Source organism: Rhynchophorus ferrugineus, unplaced genomic scaffold (genome assembly GCF_030347505.1).
Source record: "Rhynchophorus ferrugineus isolate W39M unplaced genomic scaffold, kcgeb_rfMv2 rfM1, whole genome shotgun sequence".
NCBI classification, from domain to species: Eukaryota; Metazoa; Arthropoda; class Insecta; order Coleoptera; family Curculionidae; genus Rhynchophorus; species Rhynchophorus ferrugineus.
The window spans coordinates 94,406,909-94,418,718 of NW_027472580.1; the positions used below are offsets into that span (position 1 = coordinate 94,406,909).

The window sequence follows — 11,810 nt, forward strand, 5'->3', positions numbered from 1 at the left end:
TTCGTGATCTAAACAAAAACCATAACCTACAAACAACAAACATAAAAATGGACGCCCATAGAAAATGCTGATTTCACACAATTTGATCGACCAATCACATTTCATATTAGTGGCGGCATCTGCAATTTAAACTGCCAATCACAATTTGCGATCGCAGCGCTACAGTTGATTGAACTAAACAAAACATTTCCCCAAGGTCGCCTATACCGTGAAATTTCTATTTTTTCTATGGTTTGACAAATGATGGCGACAACTGACCTACATTACAGTGTTCTACATATTCAGAAAGTAAACTGTATGCTTTTGTTAATATTTACTGTAATATATTTAAGGCATATAATATTAAAAAGATAATTTTAAGTTGTTAATAATTTAATAATATACAAGAGAATCACGTGTTTTTCTTAAGATGTCCCTGAAATTGAATTTATATATTTCCATATGTCATTTACATCTGTCAATTTGAAGTGCATATTTCTGTCAACTTTGTTATAGCTGTTTGGCAAAGATAATATTTTTAAATAGTAAAAAGTAGGTGGACAAGGAGATGTAAATTGAAACGGTGTTGTGGAATGGTGAGGAACACAGTAAACCTTATGAGAAACCAACGTACCACCATTGTCGGTCAATAGTTTTTCCAGTACCGTTTGAATTTTGAGTAAGTAAATATGAGATGAAAATTATACAATTACTGTATTGTTTACAACTGTATCATGTCTTGAAAAGCGGATGTGACAGTTTTAGTAGACCAGAATCACATAATTATAACATTAGAAGTAACTGTTATGTGGAAAAACTAATTTGAATAAATATCATTTAATCTTTAATCTATATTTTATTAGTAGTTTCTTTGTTTATAAAGTTCATTAATATATACATTATATCATATTCTAATTACCTCTAAAAATAATTTGTTTCATTTGTCGCGAAAGTATTCCAGATTAACAATGAAGAATGAAGATGAAGACTATGATTTGTTTGCTTTTGCTGCCAAGCTCAGGCAAGAGCAACTATTTATCAATAGTGAAAGGATAGATATTATGCATTTGAATAAGTTGATTAAGAATAAAATTCATATAGTGAACAAAGCTTCATGGTTAACGAACAAACAGAGACTTTTATTATTTGAGAGGGGTCTATCATATCAGAACTGCCAGAAGTTTGATTTTATTCATAATTCTGAATTTGTGGAGGCCAGACATATTTTAGGCTTCCAGAATGCTATGAAAATTGCAAATCTCCTTCAAATATTAAGGTCACAGCCAAAACAGTTAGCTAAATGGCTTGTGGCTGGAGAAAGCTTGGCAGAAGATGGTGTACAGTATACATTGATTTTACAAAGTGTTTTAAATGGATTGTACGGAGGCTGTATATTTGCAGAAGATACAAAGTTTCTGCTCTCTTTATTTCTGGAACTTGCTAAACAACAATTGCTCAAAACTGACAATCCTAGAAGGTAAAATATACTATTTATTTAGCAATAATAGTGTTTTGGGCTCTTTTTAACAGGATTATCCAGCAAAGGTCATGTTCCTTTAGACATTTATATTACCTATTTAATGAAATCTATCAACCAGCTAAGTTTTTTCTGAGCGCTGCATTAGAGATTCCTATTTTGGAGCTTATATCATTCTCTGATTATTTCTTGGACATTGACGTTGATAAAACCATGATGAGGTGAGAGATGGACCTTTTGTTTTTTTATAGCATACAAATTAAAACACATGTGTTATAGATTTTCACAAGGTGAGCTTGTTGAAGGTTATAAAGATGCAGTACAGTTCAGAAATGATGTCGCATCAAAGATTGCACATTTCACTAATAGTCTTATAAGATCACTATTGGAAAATGTGTATAGTTTTCCCAAGGCATTGGCATGGATTACTTGTCAGATATATAAAATTATCGAAAAGAACTTTTGCACCAAAGAGGTAAGTGTTATATAGTAATTAAGAGTCTCCATAGATTAACAACTTATTGGGTGACTTAGGGTAAATGTTTTACATGGCCAAACACCAGATGCACTGTGATCCTCTTTTCAAAATGTTTTAGTGGTTTTTATTAAAAGTGTATCACACACGGGATAGTACATGATATCATCGTGATTTATTTCTGACATCACGTCACATAAAAATAAAATTAACTGAATTTAATTTCTGAAATAAATTTATTAATATAAATTCTATAAAACAATTTCATAAAACTGTCGAATTACAAAAGTACCATAATGATTAACAGTATATAAACATAATAACTAATATCAATTTTCAATGCTTGTAAATATAGGGTGTCTCAGAAATACGTTTGTTTTTAAAATGTAAATATTTATGTCTGTAATTTGCCTGATTATGATAAGTCTAATATCAAATCAAAGAGCGAAAATTAGATATTTATTTATGGAAAACAGCCAAATAGCGTCGTTAACTTTTTTAACATTCATTAGATTTTAAATTGATATTTTCAATCAGCTTTCGTCAGTGATTCTCTGATGAAATTCAGATTAATTTTCTGGTATTGAATTGAAAGTACTTCTTTTTAAGAGAGCCTCATAAAAAATCTGCTGGGTTTAAATCAGGACTATTGACGGCCATTCGACGTTTCCTAGTGAACTAATGGTTCTTCACGGGAATAATTCAAACGCCACCAAGTGATATAATAAGAGCCCTGCATCTTATTCGAACAATTCTGTCTATTGATTTGCCAGATATGATATGCAGAATTGTAAACCCTGCTTAATAATACGATGAACTGTAGATTTTATTCGTTTTGAATGTTCGATAATTCACCAAAACAAATTGAACGCGATAAGCCCGTGACACGACCTCTTGATGTTATTGAGGTCTGAACAAAACACTGTGGCCAATAATATTTTCTATAACGATTTTACCCGTTTTCATATTTATTCTGTCAATTTAGTATCAGCGTTCCTTAAATATGATCTAGTTCTTGTTGAAACTCTGATTGTTTTCCTGTTAAAATGCTGTTAACTTGTTTACACTAAAAATATAATCGCCACCTTATCCTTATTTTAAAATATTTATATTTTATATTATAGAATATATAGATATAATTATATAGATAACATTACATTTTGATTACATTACACATAACATTTTTAATTGATGACATTTTTTTAATATGGCAAGAAAATTGAATATATAAGATTGAAATATGCATTACAAATATAGTTAGATACTTCAGAAACTAACAGTATTAATTAGTGATTCGATATATGCTACTTCTATCCGGCTCGAAGGACCATGTTGACACGATATCTGCCACTTCAATCCGGCCAGAAGAAGCATGTTGAATTATTTGTTTAATTCATAAATAATTACCGGGACGCTGGTTCAATAGGGTCAAAAATAAGTTGTGATTCACGAAACTGACATCAATTAGCCCCTGGGTATCTTTATTTAAGTAAAACTAAACTGTTTCTTAATTACTTATATTAAACTTATTTTTACAATTACAATACAATGCAACAGTATAAAATACCCGAACTATCTTCGATCATACGGATTGATCTTATTTTACATACTTGACTAATAAATAACTAGTTGTGAATGCTTGTTAACCTCTTGGTTCGCCCCATTTAAGGTGGTGTGTATGTCACACCCACTCTGAAACAGTACTGTATGTGACAATTGCCTTTTCTTGGAACCATTAGTCCACTTCTAAGGGTTTTTCCTTTCCCAAGTAAACTAGAGGTCAGGCAGTGGCAATAAAATGTTCTGCCAGAGAGACCCAAAATACCGCCATAAAGCTATAAAAAGGCAGATGTTATAAAAACGGTATTTTGGGTAATAAATATAAGAAGTTGAAGCATCGTGAACATTCAATTTACTCCCAATATACCTTTGACATTGTTCCATTTGAACACATTCTGTGTAATATTTTCACCACTTTCACTTATGTACTGAGACTTATACCAAGAATTTTACTTTCTGTAAAAAACGAAAAAGAAATATGGTTATGCATGTAAACAGTTATATTAATTGAATAAAAATAGTTTCGAGTAATACTAAACGGAATATGGTTGTCTTAAGATCCATTGTTGAGGGAGGGTTTGATGCTTAATCTTTATAATTTAGGGTTTTATCAATCTGTTAAAAAACTGGTTATTCTTTGCAAAGGTATGTTTAAAGGAGTGACGCTTCCCATACATCCAGGTATGCAAAACTTCTTGTTTTCATGATGAATTGTATTCAAAATATAAATTCACAGGAAAATGTTAATTATATGTCTTTTCTTCACACTATAGCGTTTGAGAGAAAGTGATTATTTGTTAAGAATCTATAATGAACAAATCAAATGGGTCTAATTGGTAAACGATCGCGGTGTTCGGACCACGCGAAACAATTCTCCAAAATTAACTCTAGTTCTTTATGAACATTTGTCTCAATGTACATTTTGTTATAGGCTAATGCGGTTACTACAGAGTTAATTTTTACGCTGTTCATTTGTCCCGCCATTTTGGACCCGGAACAATATGGCATTCTCAATACTCAAATAAATGAACAAGCTAGACATAATCTTATTCAAATAGGCAAAATGCTACAGATCCTGGCCTTACATAAATTCGAGGACGTTGATCTCAAACACTTCGATATATTCGAGAATCTAGATAAAGAGGGAATAGCAAAGTTTCTAGAACTGTTGTTTGAAAACATGGATTGTCCCGAAGCACCCGTTGGAAGCAGCCCAATGGTGCCCAGGGACATCATGCTGTTCACCGAGGAGGAGCTTAATAACATGGTGTGTTTTTTACAAAAAGTCCATACTAGTTGTGATAATTTCGAGAAGAACCCTGCTTTGAGTGTCTCAATCGAGGAGCATCTGTCATCTTTAACCGTTTCATCCACCGACAATTCGCCGAAGATGCAGAGACCTAATGGAGACAATATCAGTCCGTTTTCGAAGAAACAAGCATTTTTCTCTCTAAGTTCCATAGGGAAAACACCCACCAGGAGGTTACCGGAAGAACGGAGGACCAACACGAACGTCGTGATCGTTTTCCCGATAGACGGCGTTGCTTTCGAACCTATTGGTCTTCTTCCCGAAGAGAAAGTTATCGATTTAAGTGTGCCGGTTAAAAACGACAGTGGGGTATTCGATGGATCCGAAATTTCCAAGGATAACCTGGTCATAGCGGGGGAACCGTCGACGGTGGCATCTTCCGAATTAAAAACGAACTATTCGGGATACGCCGACGAAGGCTCTATAGGAAATACCTCTGATAATCTGGAGGCCATATCGGAGGCGGCCAGCAATCACTCGGTGGCGAGCAGTTTGGAGCTCGAGAACGAGGAGGACCAGAACGATAACTTGTCCGACATGGTTTCGGCGAACGTTTCCGGACGAGGCACCCCGAATATCAGCGGTCGGGACACCCCCAGTAGTCAGGTGAACGAGAACGAAGAGAGACCTAACGTCGATAACAGGCAGGAGAACGTGACGCAGCCTCAGCAGAATATCTCCAGGCAGATCCGGTCGGAGATCGACGATAAATTCTGCAAGTTTGAGATTAAGAAGTTACTGGAGGGGGACGAGACCATCTCCATCATTTCGGAGACCTGGAGCACGGACGTGTTGGCGTCTGATACGGAAACTGTGGATGCGGGCGAGTCGCGGGCGGAAAGACAGCATCAGTTGCATCTGGTGGATCAGGCTATACAGGAAGTGCCACTAGGTAAGTAGTTATATTTCTATTTTATGCTCATCTCCTAAATATTAAATGTTTCAGCCGAACACGTTCTGGATATCTCAGAAACCCAAAGCGAAAGCGCATGGTCTACTGATGTAGCGGCTTCAGACACCGAACGTCTAACCGAGGTTGATAATGATGATGCCGCAAGTGTGGCACAGTCAGATGATACTAACAGCGTTGCTCGGTCTGACGACACAAGGTCTGAGACCGACGAGGCTGCTAGCGCGAGGCGTCTTAGCTCTTGCTCCAGCACCTTCGGTTCGGCATCCGGGAATGGTGCTCAAAATTATGTAGCCAATGTTGCGGTTAATTCAACCAGTTACGTGGCCGTTAGGTAAGACTTTTCACCATTTTTTTGCGAAATTTTGGTTTATTGAAAAAGATTAAATGCTTACAGATTTTAAAATATTTTCACAAAAGAATTTTGTACAATTTATTTATTTTAATATTGGTATGTACACTAATACTATCACAGTATTATATTAGACTTAAGATTTGGGTGTCTTGAGTATTATCTCGACATTGACATGAAGAAGAAACATCTGTTCATTACTCTTGGCTAATTTTCTAATGGCCTGGTTAAAGGTTTATGGTGCCTATGGCATTTAGTCTCTATGGAGGTCATTATAATCATTTGATTAAGCCAATATTCCCTTAACTATTTACTTGTACTTGTATGAATTTACTTGTTACAGAATTACTTCCAAGTAGCCAATACACTTTTCCTAAATTTGATAACTAATTCTTCAGATGAGTTTGTCCCTGTGTGCCCATTGTCATTCCCAATTTTTTTTTGCTTTATCATCATATGGCACTTGGGTATTATGCTAAAAGGGATGTTGATTTAATTTATTCTTTAAATTGACGAGTACCGATATAGTCTCATTCAGTTTGATTCATCCATTACTTGGTTCAACTGTTAATTTTATTTAGTGGTGCTTGCAAATATTGTTGCTTCTTCATGATTTTTAGCTAGAAAAGTGTTATAGAAGTATCGTTAGCAGAATTAGCTATTGTATTATGCTTTATTTGAGGAACATCACCTAGCCTTCTGCCCCATGACACTTCTGCTTTTATACCCTTTAATTCTGAGTGGCCATATTGTGGGAAGTGTTCGACTTCTTCTGTAGCCAATTTGATGCGGTGGGATTATGTTTTTATCTGCTATAATTGGTTTCAATTAATTAAGAAATATAAAATAATTTTTGGTTGCTTTCTAAAGTCAGCGAATGGAATAAGTTGTCGATTGACAATCACAATGTCTGTAGGAGACTATCCTGTCTCCTTGATCACTGCGGTTACCAAGTCGACGGGGTTGTTTTGTTTTATATTTCAACTTAGTTGTGGCTTCAATCAGTTTATAACCACATTTTCTCGTCTCATAGACAATCTGGTCAGACTTTAGAAAACGATGCACTCTATCAAACATAACTTTAATTGGTCTTTTCTGTTTCATATTCTTGTATGAGCACCAAATATATTCTCTAATATTTTTTATTATTGCTATTTCTTTGTGAGATAATCCCGCTCTTTTACAGCGTGAACAGTCCCGGTTACGCCTCAGCATCCTCCCTGTATAAATCAACAGAAGCGAACTTTGTGTCAATTAATCATAACTACATCACCGGAGCCACGTTCCACGAGTATAAGAGGTCGGACGGGCGGCAGAACGGGAAAATAGAGACTGATGGAAATGCCAACACCGTTTTCAAAACACCTACGTTGTTTTTCAACTTGAAGACGAACCTATCGGGTAAAACCGGCGAAGGAGGCATGACGGCTGGACCTAGTGGCTTGATGCAGAAGGGATCTCTCGCGGACGCGGATGGCGAATCGACTCTGGTGAAGACGGGAGGTATCACGAAGAAATACGGCGATAGACCTACCGAGATTTTGTTAAGTAACTGCAGCCTAAACAGCAGGTACATTAAAATGATATGAATATTCGAACGATAATTACTAAAGTTGTTTTTGTTCAGTTCCAGTGGAAGTTCGAGTAACAGTTTTGAGAACAAAGCGTCGGCCAACGAGAGTTCCGAACAGTGGGACTCAAAACCATGGTTGAATAGTTCGGGGAGTAGCCTGAACGTCACCCTAACCCCATCGGAGAGCACCAGCGAACTCTCAGTTTTGAGTGTCAACAATCTCGTTAATCCCGGGGCCATCAAGAAGTCCACTACGCCGGGACGAAGTCTGAAACCTTCGGCGTCCACCGGCGCTATCCCGAAGAGCATCAGTTTCGATACGAGCGTGGAGAAGGGCTTGGACGACGATTCGAAATCCAGACGGGGCAAGTTCTTCGACAAGATAAAGAACGGTTTCCGCAACAAGAAACGCTCGTTCAGGAACCAGGACGATCTGCGAGACGGCGAACTGACGGACGCCGCGTCGAAAAGGGGCATGAGCGAATCGCCGGCGAGAGTGAACTCTGATTCTTCCGAGGATATTTTGGCGAAATATCGATCGAAGGGATTCGCGGAGAGTAGTCCCGTCAAGGAAAACGGTTCCGTGAAGAAATTGGTGAAGAGTCCCGGGACCGATAACTTGGATGCCGAGACGAATAGTTTGAGTGATATTAAGAAAAAGCTGCGTTTGGTGCTAGCTAACACTGCAGAAATTCCACTTTACCTTAAGGTAAACTAAATTATAAAGTCCAGGCCTTCATATTCTTATTATTCCTTAGTTTCAATAAGTATTTTAGAGCAATCAAGTCATACAAATTTTAATATTTCCGGATTTTTTATGACAATTTAATGGATAGTTCGATGATTTTAGAGAATTAACAAAAGCTTACAAAGCTCTTGTTTAATATTAATATTACCTTTAAAACTCTTAAGATCAAAATCTAGATTATCTTGAAGAAAAACATAGTTGAGTTATATTGTAGAAATATGTTTTGATCTATTAGATATCACATTTAATCAGCTCTAATAAAAATCTAGAAATTATTTTATTCTAAAAAAATAATCTTAAACAAAACAAGAGTTGATAATTAAATGTTTGTTGCTGTAATGATTGACTCACCAAAAATTTTTTTTAACCGAATGACAACTAGTTCTGATAAAACTTCTCTGATTCAAGTAGTGTCTGGTTGGTGTTATTTGTTATTAGAGAATTCATGTACTCATACTAGATTAGAGTTCTTTTTTCCCTATTACACGAGATATTCTCAATGGATTATGATATGTGATATTACTAACTTCCACTTCTAGGCTTGCCTCTTGCGATCAAAACAATATTTTTATTTACATATTTATATCTGCCTATCTTCACACTTTTCCATCATTCGGACTAAACTAAACTATAAACTAAAAGTTCATCACTAGTTTCATTTAAACCAGCTGAGATTTGATTATATGAAATGGCCAGTTTGGATGACTGAGAAAAATATGACCCTTGACAGTAAATTTCATTAAATCAAGTAGGAAAAATAATTATCTCGAAAATTATTAAGGATTGTTAACTTAATTCATAATAATTTTTATTGCTATTGTTGCTGATGTAGCTAAATGTTTTCAGAAGTATCCAAGAAGCGTCAAATCTAAATTAGAGACTCTCCTGAGACTGGAGCTGGGCAAAGCGCGGAAGTTGCTGGAGTGGTCACAAATGGCGCGAGTGTCCGAGGCTGTACGTTGTGTTAACCTATTGGACGAGTCCAGTTGCGCTAAGTTGTTGCAGAGTATGCGAGCGGACATTTCGGTGAGGTCGGCTTACATTCAGTACTTGATGTCTTCGAAACAGGAGCTTTTGTTCTGCGATATGTATCTTACCACGTAAGTACTCTTGAAACGTGTAAAAGGTGGGTTATGTCGACTAAATGGGTTGGCAATAGCTCACTCATTCTCTTAATACAGTTTTGTAGCATATTATTGATCCAGTGTTTTGTATAGTTTAATGGACGGTTTCCTTAAATGCATATATTCTTTGTGAATCCTTGGAGTAACATTAGTTTTTACATATTTCAATAGAATATAGACTCTATGCTGACTAACGAACATTTCTAAAATGATTGTGTCATGGCGCTATTCTGTCATTCAAGTCTAAATAATTTAATAGAAGCCATAACAATTAGTTACACAGAAGTGTGATGAATCAGTTGAAACTGTCTAGCTGGAAACTTCTTTACCCTATTTTTTAAAAGACTTGAGAGTAAAACAAAAGAACAGTGATTCTATTGGCCTGACATTGTTCATAGAAACAGCATTGTGAGATGGCACGCTGTCCTGATGCAAAATCTAAGAGTTTTCATTTAACAATTTTTTTTTCAATTTAGCCATATTAACTTTATTTGAAGAAAATCGATAACCAACCAGAGGGAGTTAAATCTCCCACCACATCTCGATAGCTTTTGAATACATTGTACTACCCATACGGTCTTTGGGCAACATTTTCAGCGACTTCAGCCCTTCAGAAGCCCATGATAATCCATTTGCAATATTTAAGACTAAGTCAAAGACATTTTAACCATCAGAAAAATCGCCTAACATACTTGAGATGAGTAGATAAAATCGAAACAATTTAGTGACAAAATAAATTTTCTCCATCTGAGTGTATTTAATAATGTATTTATTTTTGTTTCTGCTAGGTTACACGAACAGATCAAACACGACAGATGGCAGTGCGAAATATACTTCGCGGCTCAATGCGTTCGGGAGTTCGTCGTCGAGCAGGAACAGGTTATCGCCGAGTTCTGCGACGAGTTCCATCAGTTGAGTTTGGCCGACGAGAAATGCGACTCGCTACAGGCGTTCTACAAACGACTGTACGCGCTTGCTCACGAGAAACGTCACTGGCAGGAGGTGCTCCAGCGACGAGGCCAGATGATCAAGAACGTCCTGGAGAGACACATCATGGCGCGAGTCTACACCCAGGCGCTCTACCCCAACGGCGACGGCGACCGAGATCGAGACCGAGTTCTGAGCGAGCACATACGCAACCTGTCGCGCGTCATCACCCCCGATCACAAGTATCTGGACATTCCCAAGATGTATCAGCGCGAGAGTCCCTGGATACCGGCGCAGGAGGCGCTCCGAGTCCTGGACATAGCGAGGACGCCCATGGAGAAGTTAAAATGCGTGGTGACGTGCGCCAAGTGCATCATGAATCTGTTGGGTCTGTCGCAGACGGGAGGCTCGGCCACCGCGGACGACTTCACCCCCGTGCTAGTGTACGTGATCATTCAGGTAAACCCTGGAGCGTTGCTGTCCACCATCCAGTTCGTCAACAGCTTCCAGGGTCAGATAGTGGGCGAGGAGGGCTACTGGTGGACGCAGTTTTGTTCGGCTGTGGAATACATCAAGACGATGGATTATGGAGATTGAGCTGCGTTACCATCTCGATCATCTCTTATTTGTACGTTTCTATTCGCTCGTTAGTATAGAGAGTCTTTATATAATTATATTTTAAATAAATAAAGTATTATTAATGATATAGGTTTTTAATTTATATGGAGGACAACGTATATTTTAACTTTTTTCATCACTTATTCTCTATAAATATAGCTTGGCCGCTCATTTATACTGGTATGGTTTTCTTAAGTAACGACAAGAAGAAGACGGAACTAATAATGGAAGAAGTTTATAGAGAACAGGGATATCCTGGATATTTTAAAAGTTTTTTTCGTTCGTCAATAACAAGCTGGCTTTGTATACTAAATTTCAGAATTTATATTAAATTAAGTTTCATTCATAACCTACTATAAAGAGGTATCGCTATATTAAAGCTAGCTCTTAAAAGTTATTCGTATATTAATTTTATGTTTATTTAACATTTTGAAAACGTATATCACCGTGGTCATATGGTATCGCTTTGAATAAGTGAAACTCAAAAGGTGTCAAGTCTGGTGAGTACCTAAAATGAATGAAAAACTAAAAACAAAAACTTGAAATTGTCAAATTGCTGTATCTATTATGTAGTCCAAACATTGTTCAAGAGAAAATTTTTTATATTTGTACCTTTGAGAGGAGCAAAACTTTTCTTATCGTAGAAATTTAATTACTTTCAGAACGCTGGCTATTATTTTAATGAAAAATATTTTGGAGAAATATATGATGTTTTATCTTTGTTAAATATTAAAAAGGTAGTTTACATGTTCGTAAAC

The 11,810-nt window shown here is 36.6% G+C and overlaps 1 protein-coding gene across 1 annotated transcript; it reads left to right on the forward strand.

Annotated features, from left to right (window-relative positions):
- The first annotated feature begins 449 nt into the window (after positions 1-449).
- Positions 450-11,138, forward strand: Gapvd1 (GTPase activating protein and VPS9 domains 1). Its single transcript, XM_076398449.1, has 10 exons — positions 450-658; positions 933-1,456; positions 1,510-1,677; positions 1,736-1,931; positions 4,423-5,692; positions 5,747-6,044; positions 7,249-7,632; positions 7,690-8,344; positions 9,230-9,483; positions 10,296-11,138. Exons 2-10 carry the CDS (start codon positions 948-950, stop codon positions 11,029-11,031), a joined length of 4,470 nt encoding a protein of 1,489 aa, XP_076254564.1. The 5' UTR covers positions 450-658; positions 933-947; the 3' UTR covers positions 11,032-11,138.
- Positions 11,139-11,810: the final 672 nt, after the last annotated feature.